The sequence below is a fragment of the Trifolium pratense genome, linkage group LG2, assembly GCF_020283565.1.
Source record: "Trifolium pratense cultivar HEN17-A07 linkage group LG2, ARS_RC_1.1, whole genome shotgun sequence".
In the NCBI taxonomy this organism is placed as follows: domain Eukaryota; kingdom Viridiplantae; phylum Streptophyta; class Magnoliopsida; order Fabales; family Fabaceae; genus Trifolium; species Trifolium pratense.
Window position 1 is genome coordinate 18,466,513 of NC_060060.1, and position 12,493 is coordinate 18,479,005.

A 12,493-nucleotide genomic window follows, 5' to 3' on the forward strand; every position below is an offset into this window, starting at 1 on the left:
TCATTCGGACACTTCTCTTACAAATCATGATGAATACATTATATTATAATTATAATATTATATAGTATATTATAGAGTTTCAAACCAAACACGTTAATAAAATTGACAAAAGAATGCTTGGAAATAGATGATAACATACCAAGCTTTTCATTTTCTAAGGTTGTTTTTTCACTAGACCTTTGTCAACACAATTTTTATAGGAAAAAAAATGGATGCAACACAAAAAGAGAAAATCTATGTTGCTGTTGGTGATGATGCACAAGATGGATTTAATACTTTGAATTGGGCTCTCAAGAAATGGAATTCTCATCCAATTTCCATTGTTATTCTTCATGTGACTCATAATATTTCTAAGGATTATGTGTATACACCATGTAAGTTTGGATTGTGGATAAGTTTTTTTGTTCCTTTGTTTGTATTGAAATTAAATTGGGTTTAGCTTAGTTTTGTGATTCTTTTGCAGTTGGAAAACTTCCAGCAAGATCTTTGAATGATGAGAAACTTGAAGCTCTAAGAAAAGATGAGAAAGAGAGGATCAAGAAGTTGTTTTCCAAATATATTGCTTTTTGTGGCAAGGTATGTTCATCTTACTATTTTAATAACAAAGTTCAATTGTTTTGTACCAAAAAAAGAGTTCAATTTCTCATATCATATCAAAAGAAGAAAAGAAATATATTTTTTGCATAACTTTGAAATATGGAAATAAAGTGATAATATGGTAATAATTTTGTGTTAAACAACAAATGAAAATAGAAAATATTTTCTCAAATCAAATGGTCGAAAATGAAGTTAAATTGTGTATTGTAGGTGTCAGCAGAAATCCATGAACTTGAGAAACTTGACGAGCCTACGCAAAAGCGCATCATAGACTTAATAATTGGGCTAGGAATTACCAAATTAGTCATGGGAATTTCATTCATGAAGCCTTCCTTGTATGTAAATCTTCATTACTTGCTCTTCTAATCTTGAAAATTTCCAAATTCTTTGATTTTCATTGAATATTCCATTAATTTTTAATTAGGAAATCAAAAGGTGCTATTAGTGGACTATTCTATGTTCATCAACACAAGCCTAGTTTATGTGAATTATTCATTATATGTGGTGGCAAGCAAGTTTTTCTAAGGGGAAACAATGATGAGAAAATCATGGAAGATGATAGTGGAGTCATGGTTGCTAAAATGAGAGATAAGGTAACTTTTAAAGATTGGCTAGACAAAATGTTCAGTGACAAAACCAATGATTATTCTCAGAATAGATTAAGTGCATCTCCTTCAACAATTAATTTGGTCCAAAATCAATGGGAATTTTATCTTCAAGACATAGAAAATTATTATCAAGAATTATTATCATCAAATTTGGAAGAAGGAAGCTATGTGCAAGACAATGATAACTCACACATTAGTCCAATTGAGCCACATGTCACTGAATTGAACAATTCTAATAAGGTAAAACTGTGGATATTTTCAACAAAATATGTGGCCTTTGATTAATGTTAATATTTATCTGTTATGTTCTTTGTTGTTTTGTTTGTTTGTTCTTGGAGTTGTTAAGATACTACTTGGTTTCACTATACAATAATGAAAATTTGGATAAATTTTGGTGTAGTGTTATAGGTGTTTGTTTTTTTTGGTAAGTTTATAGGTGTTTGTTTCTGTACGTTGTTTTTTTGCAATATGTCTGGTAGATTAATTTTTTTTAACTAAATTTGGATTTAAAATAATTTTATTTATGGTATTAGACATACAGGGTACGTACCTTTGATATATATATGTTAAAATAACTTTTGTTGTAACTTATTTAATTTAGAAACTAATTATGGAACTCGATAAAATGAGTATTAAGGGATAAGATAAAAACAAAATTTTTGTCTCTCACTAAACCACTTCATATTTTTTTTTTCATTGTACAACTATAAAAAATATTAAAATACTCGATTTTATTTGAGAATATAAAAAATATCATCTCTCTATTTTTCTTCGATACAATTTTGTTCTGTCATGTATTATTTTGTTCTATTATGTATTGTTTTGTTAAGTACTTCCTATTTTGCGAATTAAACACACCCACAGTTATTGTGTCGAATTGTAATTAAGAAATAAAAAATACTGTTAGAAGTCTCACATTGGCTAGAGATATGGTAAAGATAGCCTTTATAAGTGTAGAACTCTTAAGCTAGCTTTTGTGGTTGAGTATAGACCTCACAAATTCTAATAAATACAATAAAATTCACCTAAGTTTTCTCCTAAATTTTTTATTTGGTAATATATTTTCCCTGTATATATATTGAAAAACAAGGCCCTTGTTTGTAAAAGTCTAAATTAGCCATCACATTCAAGTGAATTTTATGTGTTTTTTTTTAAGAATCCAACACTGTGACTTTAATCAACAGCATTTGATATGCATATAAAAAATGATAACTCACAAAGTATGGAACCCCTTTTCAAATCTCTATCTTGTCCTTAATCCGTGATTTCCTCTTTATTTTTGCTTTTAGGGTACCAAAAGTTCTTCAATACCAAACACTTGACATTTCATACACATTCATAATCTTTTACAAAAAATATTTCATGGACACTCAATTTTCTTACATTCGAGATTCCTGTTTAATCACATATGAAATTATAGTTAACTCAGGTGAATAGATGGTTAATTTAGATCACATTTAAAATTATAAAATTGTAACTAATTATGTAGCTGAAATAACTACAAATTTAATTATGAATTAAATTAATCATCTATTCAATTGAATTAACTATATATTATAACATGATTAACTATTTGTAGCAGTAAGTCACTAGATTTGGTCTAGTAATGAGGGATTTAAGTAGTATGTTATAGGTTCCAGATACCGTCCTCAGCTTATTGTAAACAAAAAAAATAGAAGTGTGAATATTACTACTTAATTTTTTATTTTGATTTGGTTCACTTTTATATTATGTTATTATTTAGAGTTAATTCCACATTATGCATTTGTTGATCATAATATTGCTTGATTTTTCTCACATACAGAATACTACAGGAAAAATTGAGATCATGAAAAATAAGCTAAACGAAGCTCACAAAACCATCGAGTTGAAGAGGAAAGAGACTAAGGAAAATATAGAGAGACGCACAAAAGCTGAATGGGCAATTAGCTTATGCAACAGCAGGGTAATGTTCAAAACAAATTAATATTCAATTTGGTTTGTGATTTAATAATATATTAATGAAAGTGTATCGCAAATTAGGTCGATCACAAAACGAGTCAACCTATCCTGTGTTGACTTGTAAAGTGTTCGGATTCTCACAAATGATTCGACTTGAAAGTCTTTAAATACTTGAGTCCATACATTTTATTTAAATCAAACTAAGTTGGAGACACATGTTTATCATAATTAGTTAATTATGGTACATTTTTAGGCCGAAGAAATTGAAGGTAGAATAAGGGAAGAAGTAAGTACAAAAGAGGGCATAAAGAAGGAATTGCAATTGGAGAAAGATCAAAGAGAAGAAATGACAATCGAGATTGAAGAGAGGAAACGAAGAATGAGTTCATTGGTAGAGCTTCAATCAGAACTATCAAACAAGCTTCAAATTTCAACAATAGCAAGATCAAGAGCAGAGACACAAGTAGAGAGAGCAGTGAGGGAGAGGGCCGAAATGGTGAGAGAGATAGAAGAGTTAAGGAAGCAAAGAGATGTGTTGAATAGAAGGATCGAGTTTTGCAAGCAAAAGGATGCCATAGGTAAGGATAACTAATATAAGTAACTGATCTTAAGTCTTAACTAACTATTAATTAACTTACTTTATATCTAATAATAGGTATGGCCGCGAGACTAAGCGACAATGGAGCGAGTTTTGAGATGAGGGAGTATAGTGAGGTGGAGTTGAGGTTGGCGACCGATAACTTTTCGGAGCGGTTGAGGTTGAAGTCTGGTGGGGATTGGAGTAATGTATATAGAGGACGCTTCAACCATTCCAGTGTTGCAATTAAGTTGTTACCTTCTTTTGCTTCTTTGTCTCGAGAGGATTTTCAATCCAAGGTAATTCTTAAAAATATGAAGTTGTTTCTTATGTTCTATTCAATTCAATTATTTGATGTCATGTTTATTTTTATTTTTTAATTTACTTGTTTTGAGATGTTTATTTATTGTCAACACAAAAAAAAGAAAAAAGATAAAGTTTATTTTTTATTTTCCCACCTTTTCTATTATTTTGGATTTAGTACTAATTTAGTAAATATTACTGCATTTTAGATGAGGTTTCTTGGTGATATTAGGCAACCACATCTAGTAGCCATGGTGGGCTTCTGCTCTGAGCCCAAATGCATAATTTTTGAATACATGGGCAACGGAAGCTTACAAGACATGCTATTTTCTAGGCGAAGAAATCGGGGTTTACGGTGGCACGATCGAATACGAATAGCGACAGAAGTTTGCTCGGGCTTGGGCTTTCTTAACTCATCTCAACAAAGGCCCATTCTTCATTGTCATGTAAACCCAGCCCACATTCTTCTCGACCGCAATTTAGTCGCAAAAATCACGGGCTTTGGGCTTCAAGACTGCGACGACAAGGAATGCAACGTTGAGTCGGATTTACGGAGCGTAGGGATTTTGTTGATGCAGCTTTTGACCGGAAGAAATTGGGCCGGGCCCATTGAAGAGCCCATGACAATGGATATGGATAGAGAAACATTGGTTAATGTTCTTGATGACATGGCTGGACAGTGGCCATTGGATCTAGCAAAAGAGATTGTGAGCCTGGCTATGATTTGCATGTCTGTGAAAAGCAAGCCCAACCTAAATTTAAGCATTGCAAGGGTCTTAGAGGAACTCAATAAGATTAGAAGAAAGGGTGATGAAATAGTTGCAAAGGAGGATAGAAAGGTAATTATTGGTGGATGCATAGATAGAGAGGGCTCTAGTGATGTTCCTAGTGTTTTCCTTTGCCCTATACTTCAGGTTAGTCTCTTGATCTTTTAATTTTATTTAGATATTTCATACTAAACTTATGATTAAGCATTACTATTATGAGTTTAAAGGAGATGCGCAAAATTGTGACTAAATTCATACTCTCTCCGTATCGAAATATAAGGCAAAATTGATCAACGGAAATTGATGTATTTAGTCCAAATTTTTAACCAAATACATCAACTTTCATTGACTCATTTTCCCTTATATTTCGGGACCGAGGGAGTACACTACAAGTGTCTATGTATTTTTTTCATGTAAACTATGTATACTCAGCATGCACTTGTAGAAATTAACCTTTCGAACTGAGTAGGACTATAATAGGCGACAACACTCTCACTCAAAGAATTAACTTTTTTACGATGTTGGGTGGACAGGAGGTAATGAAAAATCCACATGTGGCAGCAGATGGATTTTCCTATGAGCTGGAAGCAATAGAACAGTGGTTGCATTCAGGACATGATACATCACCAATGACAAATTTAAGGCTGAAACACACATTACTTACACCAAATTACACACTCCGTTCCTTCCTAGAGGAATGGCAAACCAAACAATCAACTCAAATTGCAAACTAATACCAATATAATTTTGGTTCATTGGATTTTCTACATTGTACAGTTAAATTGTGACTGCCACGTTTTTCTTTCTCATTTTGAACATTAAAATAGTATAAAGTTTTTTATTTATTTACTCCAACACAGATAAAGGTATTAGTTTGGAAAATATGTAGGATTAGGAATGTGAAATATCATACTGACCTCACAGTGGTGCAACATTATCACTTGGCGAACACGTGTAACTTGATTTTCTACCAATCCCCGGGGAAGGCCATCTCCACCAGAAATGAAAAATTCCTGCAAGAGGTAAATAATGTAAGAGACTAATATTTGAATAAAAATTAAGGCTAAAACAAGTAAAAATGAACAGAGGGAGTACCTTTAAAACCTCCAAATCCTCTTCCATTACTTTAGTATCACTTGGCAAAAACAGTCAGGGTGACCTCCATACAACAGGACGCGAAGTAATCCGTCCTGGATAATAGAAATACTTAAATACATAAAAATAATTGATAAATGCTAATATGTCAAAACTGTGAAAATTGAATATATTATTATATTTCAAGTTATGAATAATTTACAATCACTAATGTGTTTATATAGGCTATTCTAACCTAATGGGCTCATGGGCCAAATACAAATTACTAATAGAAGATTACTCCTAATAATAGAATATTTACTATTTATTTACAACACTCCCCCTCAAGCTGGTGAATGAATATTTATCATTCCCAACTTGGAAACAATTCTTTCAAAGTTATTGCCGTTCAGCCCCTTAGTTAGAAGATCTGCAAGGTTGCCTTGGGAAGAGACATATGGAGTGCAAATTAGACCACTATCTAATTTTTCTTTGATGAAGTGTCAGTCAACTTCAATATGTTTGGTCCTATCATGTTGCACTGGATTATGAGCTATGCTAATAGCAGATTTATTATCACAATAGAGTTTCATTGGTTCATCACTCTTTATCCTCAAGTCTTCCAAGATGCTTTTCAGCCATAGTAATTCACATATACCTTGTGCCATTGCCCTGAACTCTGCTTCAGCACTAGATCTGGATACCACACTTTGTTTTTTACTCTTCCAAGTCACGAGATTTCCACCTAAAAAAGTGCAATATCCTGTAGTTGATCTCCTATACACAATTGACCCTGCATAGTCAGCATCAGTATATGCTTCAAGTCCCACACTTCCATTTCGTTCGAACAAAATTCCTCTACCTGGAGTTCCTTTCAAATATTGAACAATTCGGAGTGCAGCTTGTAGATGAATCTCCTTTGGTTGGTGCATGAATTGGCTGACCAAGCTTACAGCAAAAGCAACATCAGGTCTAGTATGTGATAAATATATTAGTTTGCCGACCAATCTTTGATACCTTTCCTTATTAACCGCAACATCTTCTTCTGCATTCCCCAACTTTATATTTGGATCAATTGGTGTACATGCAGGCTTGCATGCTGTCTTGCCAGTCTCTTGCAAAAGGTCGGTAATGTATTTTTGTTGGGATATGAAAATTCCTTTCTTAGAGTGAGCCACTTCTATTCCCAAAAAATACTTCAATTTTCCCAAGGTCTTAATCTCAAATTCCTTGGCTAAGTGTTGACTTAACATTTGCTGCTCCTCTTCATTATCGCCTGTTACGATAATGTCGTCCACATACACCAATAACACTGTGACTCCCCCTGACTTAGAGTGTTTAACAAATAAAGTATGGTCTCCTTGACTTTGTTTGAAGCCCAAACCAACCATAACTTTGGTGAATCTTCCAAACCAAGCTCGTGGTGATTGCTTTAGTCCATATAAAGCCTTTTTTAACTTACACACGGTGTTGGCAGCAATATCTTCACGATATCCAGGGGGTACATCCATGTAGATCTCTTCTTCAAGTTCTCCATGAAGGAAAGCATTTTTTACATCAAATTGCTGCAAGTTCCAATTGTAATTAGCTGCTAAAGATAATATCACCCTAACAGTGTTCATTTTTGCAACTGGAGCAAATGTCTCAGAGTAATCTATTCCATAAGTCTGAGTGAACCCTTTGGCTACCAATCTTGCCTTGTACCTCTCAATAGATCCATCAGCCTTGTATTTTACAGTGTATACCCATTTGCACCCTACAGGTTTCTTTCCATTTGGTAGAGACACCAATTCCCAAGTATTGTTCTTATCAAGTGCCTCCATTTCCAAATCCATGGCTTGTTTCCATTTCCTGTCAGACAATGCCTCAGACAAGGAAGTAGGTATTGTGGTAGTGTTTAGACTTGTGAGGAAGGCTTTATGGGTAGTTGATAATTGTTCAAAGCATAAGTAATTGGATAGAGGGTAAAGTGGCTTGTTGGTGCAGGTTCTAGTATTTTTCCTATGGGCAATTGGGAGATGTAAATCTTTAGAGTCTACTGGTGTTATTTCTCTGGATTTTGGGTTTTTATGTTTTATCAGAATGGATTCTGGTTCCCTTTGTATGGTTGAGCTAGATTCTGGTTCCTGGGTATGAGAAAATTCTGAAATTGAATCACTAGAGTTTGAAGGGTCAAGGAAAGTTACCTCATGTAATGTTGGATCGGACTCATGGATATGAATAGATTCAGGAATGGTCTTTTTTCTTGTGTATACTAAATTCTTCCCATATCTCACATCAACACCAACATTTTCATCTTTCTCAGAATCAATTTCAGTCTCAACATTGTCAACTTTAGTTTCAATATTTTCAAGATCAATTTCAGTCTCAACATTGTCACCTCTAGTTTCAGCCTCAACTTCTGGCCCGAAATTAAGGTCAGGGAGTATAAGAGACTCATCTTCCTTACTTGTGCTCTCCCCCTGAAGATGAGTTTGAATGAAGTAACTTTCATGTTCATGGAAGGTGACATCTCGGGAGACAAAGAATTTATGAGACGGTGGATGATAACATTTGTAACCCTTTTGGGTGGAAGAATACCCTATAAAGACACACTTTAAGGCTCTAGGATCAAGTTTCCCTCTACCATCACTATGGATATGGACGAACGACTTACACCCAAATATTCTAGGAATGAGATTACAAGAGGTGGACACATCAGGATAAAATGAGGATAGAACCTCCATAGGAGTTTTAGAGGCAAGGACACTAGAAGGTAAACGATTTATGAGATACGATGCGGTTAAAACCGCCTCTCCCCAATACTTCTTGGGAACCTTATTTTGGAATAATATAGCACGTGTTTGATCTAACAAATGCCTGTTTTTTCTCTCAGCAATCCCATTTTGTTGGGGTGTTTTGACACAAGAGGACTCATGAATAATACCCTCTTTTTGACAAAAGGAATTAAGTCCTTGATTGAAGTAATCTTTGGCATTATCAGACCTGACCCTCTTAATACTCACTCCAAACTGGTTTTTTACCAATGAGAAAAAATGTAGAAACACAGAGGTAACCTCGGACTTTTGTCTTAGTAAGTAGACCCATGTAACCCGAGTGCAATCATCGATGAAGGTTACAAACCATCGAGCACCCGATATATTTGGAACATTAGAAGGACCCCACACATCAGTATGAATTAAATAAAATGGAGAAGTACTCACTTTGTTACTGACCGGGAAAGAGGCACGTTTGTGTTTAGCAAGTTCACACACCTCACAACAAAGACTCTCAACATCTAAATTTTTAAAAAAAGGAAGGAAATATTTGTTTCATGACTCTAAATGAAGGATGACCAAGGCGACGGTGGTATAGAAAGACTTTCTCCCTGTTGGTCTTAATTGATTCCGAAAAAAGTGAGTTGTTGTTGAGTGGATTTGGGGGGGGATTTTGGTTATCCAAGTAATAAAGACCATTCAATTCTTTCGCATTTCCAATTGTCCTCCCCGAATGCTTATCTTGAAAAACACAAGCATTGTCATAAAAAATAGCATTACATGATAGGTTTTTGGTGAGTTTTTGTATGGAAATTAGGTTAGTAGACAATTTGGGAATGTGAAGGACATTTCGTAGGATTATAGATGGACTTATTTGGATATCTCCTTGACCTGCTACAGTTAAAAGGGTACCATCTGCTGTGGATATTTTCTTGTTACTGAGACAAGGTGAATAAGTGGAAAATTGTGTGGGTAAGGGTGTCATGTGGTCAGTGGCTCCAGAATCCATAGTGATGGTAGAGGGAAACTTGATCCTAGAGCCTTAAAGTGTGTCTTTATAGGGTATTCTTCCACCCTAGAGTTGTACCAAGAGAAAACCTTTTTTCCTCTCTAAAACCCTAGCCCTTGTGTGGTGGCAAACCCTAATCCTTGCCTCTACATCTCTACTCTTTTTCCTCCCATATCTCACATCAACACCAGAATCCAGTATCCAATATTGGTTATAGGGTTTATCCGAAGCATTAAATCCAACAGAAAATTGAGACTTAACAAGAGAAAGTGGAAACGGAAACATACCTGAATATGCCAGAGAAGTTGTAACCGTTGTTGGTGTCTCCAATTCACTAAGAAAAGATTTCAACCTCTTTATTTCATCATGGTTGAGTGGAACAAATCCTTTTTTTGACATATTGACCGATGTCATGTGATTGTCTTAATAAGGAGAACAAAATAGCAAAAAATCCAAGTTTTTTTTTTTAATGAACAGTGACGCACAGTACTGCTATGAACAGTACGCACGTGAACAGTGTCGTGGATGAACAGTACCACGTGAACAGTGATTTCGCAACTGTTTGCTGAAACTGCAATAAAGGCAGTAGTAACAAATCCTAATCCTGCAATGAAGGCAGTTAGGGTTTATGACCGCAATGAAGGCGGCTAGGGTTTATGCGGAAGCAAGGACCTCAAAGAACGAGAGCTCTGATACCATGTGAAAACTGAATATATTATTATATTTCAAGTTATGAATAATTTACAATCACTAATGTGTTTATATAGGCTATTCTAACCTAATGGGCTCATGGGCCAAATACAAATTACTAATAGAAGATTACTCCTAATAATAGAATATTTACTATTTATTTACAACAAAAACTAATGGATTTTGGAAGAAAAACTGGGTTGAAGTGATTGGTGTTTTTTGATGGAGTGTGAATTGGTAAAAATTAAGCTTGGTTTTGGTGAAAAGTACAAGAAGAAGAAAGCTGGAAACAAGGGAGGGCTGCTCAGCACAACATATTTAAAGCCCCATTAAAATTGCTATTATATATCGTTGGTGAATTTCAAAGAGAATTCAATGCCCAGCTGAACTTTTTCGTTTTTCCTGGTTTTGCTTGTTATCTAGTTGAAATTTGAAAAATTTGTGTTTTTCTTATACTTGTTTTTTTACAATTACATAAAATTATTTCACAATAATAATTTTGTCCTTACTTATTTTATTTTATGTTAATTGAAAATATAAAGTTATTTTTTTATACAAAAAATGTATTTTGTTTTACAAGAATAATTTTTTCATTTAAATAAACATGTATTTTATCATGTCAATATCAAGTGTGCACCAAACACGATAAAACAATGTTATTATCTTTCTAATCCTATCATATCTATATCCTATCTGCGCACCAAACAGACCGTAATAAGTTTAAAACTCAAGGTTGTTAAGATCAAGTTTTTACCTCTCATGAAGTTCTTGAAGAAGATGAGTAACAAACTCATGATGGAAACAAAATAGAGAGAAAAGAAGGAAAAGCTTCTTGATTATTGAATTGAATGAATGTAATGATACATGAAGTTTGCTTATATACATAGAACAAACTTGTAACAAACTTGTCAGCTAAGCAAGTGTCACTACTAACCTACAATATCCTTACTATAGCTATCATACACCATTAGCTTGTTCAGCAAGTAAACTCCAAGCAACTTATATGTTTAACACCCTCCCTCAAGCTAAGCATGGTAAATGTCTAGCATGTTTAGCTTGGATATGAAAGACAGAAAAGACTTTGGAGGCAGTGGTTTGGTGAAGAAGTCAGCCAGTTGACATGAAGTATGAATTGGAAGCAATTTGAAGATACCTTGTTGTAGTTTGTCACGAACAAAGTGACAGTCAATCTCTAGATGCTTCGTTCGTTCATGGAAGACAGGATTGACTGCAATGTGCAAGGCACTCTGATTATCACAATAGAGAACAAGAGGTTTGATGCACTTGACATTGAGATCAACAAGTAAATACACCAGCCATTGTAGCTCACATGAGGCAAAAGATGAGGCTCTATATTCTGCTTCAGAAGAACTTCTAGAAACAGTGTGTTGCTTCTTAGCTCGCCAGGAAATCAATGAAGATCCAAGAAAGAAGCAATATCCTGAAGTAGATCTTCTAGTGTCTAAACATCCTGCCCAATCTGCATCAGTGAAACCAAGCAACTGTAATGTAGCATCTCTGCGGAAAAAAAAGACCTCTTCCTGGTGACCCTTTGAGATATCTCACCACTCTACAAGTTGTATCAAAATGTGTTTGAGTAGGAGATGAAAGGAATTGACTAAGCTGTTGTGCTACAAATGCTATGTCATGACTAGTGGTTGTAAGATACAACAGTTTGCCAACCAATCTTCTGTATCCAGCTATATCTTCATAAGGTTTTGCTGTATCTTGATGAAGCTTGAGTGAATTGTCAAGTGGTGTTTTAGCTGGTTTTGCTCCAAGTAACCCTGTGTCATGAAGTAAATCTAGGCAATATTTTCTTTGACAGATAGTAATTCCAACCTTAGAATGAGCTATCTCAATCCTTAGAAAATATTTCAACTGACCAAGATCCTTAATTTTGAACTGCATATCCAACAAATGTTTGACCCTGCTAAACTCTTCAAGTGAATTACCTGCTAGTATTATGTCATCAACATATACTAGTAGAGCAGTAAATTTATCTCCATGATGAAGAGTGAAAAGTGAATGATCAGAGATGGATTGCACATATCCTTGATCAAGTAATACTCCTGTCAACTTTTCATACTATTTCCTGCTGGCCTGTTTTAATCCATAAAGTGACTTGAGCAATTTGCAAACTTGATTGGGCTTAGAATGATGAACACCCT

The 12,493-nt window shown here is 34.5% G+C and overlaps 2 protein-coding genes across 4 annotated transcripts in view; one reads left to right on the top strand and one right to left on the bottom strand.

Annotated features, from left to right (window-relative positions):
- The window catches only part of LOC123903799 (nucleobase-ascorbate transporter 11-like), a 37,299-nt gene that overhangs the window by 9,688 nt on the left and 15,118 nt on the right, over nucleotides 1-12,493 (bottom strand). Inside the window, exons 11-12 of the transcript XR_006808179.1 lie at nucleotides 5,889-5,983; nucleotides 5,711-5,806 (exon numbers count right to left, since the gene is read on the bottom strand). The gene's annotated coding sequence lies outside the window, so the exon portion shown is untranslated. The remainder of the gene's footprint in view (nucleotides 1-5,710; nucleotides 5,807-5,888; nucleotides 5,984-12,493) is intronic.
- LOC123903798 (putative U-box domain-containing protein 50) lies at nucleotides 57-5,652 on the top strand. Of its 3 annotated transcripts, none has more exons than XM_045953415.1 (9): nucleotides 57-374; nucleotides 464-576; nucleotides 808-932; nucleotides 1,022-1,445; nucleotides 3,010-3,150; nucleotides 3,400-3,724; nucleotides 3,802-4,022; nucleotides 4,236-4,940; nucleotides 5,327-5,652. In XM_045953415.1, exons 1-9 carry the CDS (start codon nucleotides 209-211, stop codon nucleotides 5,525-5,527), a joined length of 2,421 nt encoding a protein of 806 aa, XP_045809371.1. In that variant the 5' UTR covers nucleotides 57-208; the 3' UTR covers nucleotides 5,528-5,652. The 3 variants fall into 3 exon arrangements, with proteins under 3 accessions (XP_045809371.1, XP_045809372.1, XP_045809373.1); XM_045953416.1 differs by having other exon boundaries at nucleotides 90-374; nucleotides 1,022-1,190; XM_045953417.1 differs by lacking the exon at nucleotides 808-932 and having other exon boundaries at nucleotides 234-374.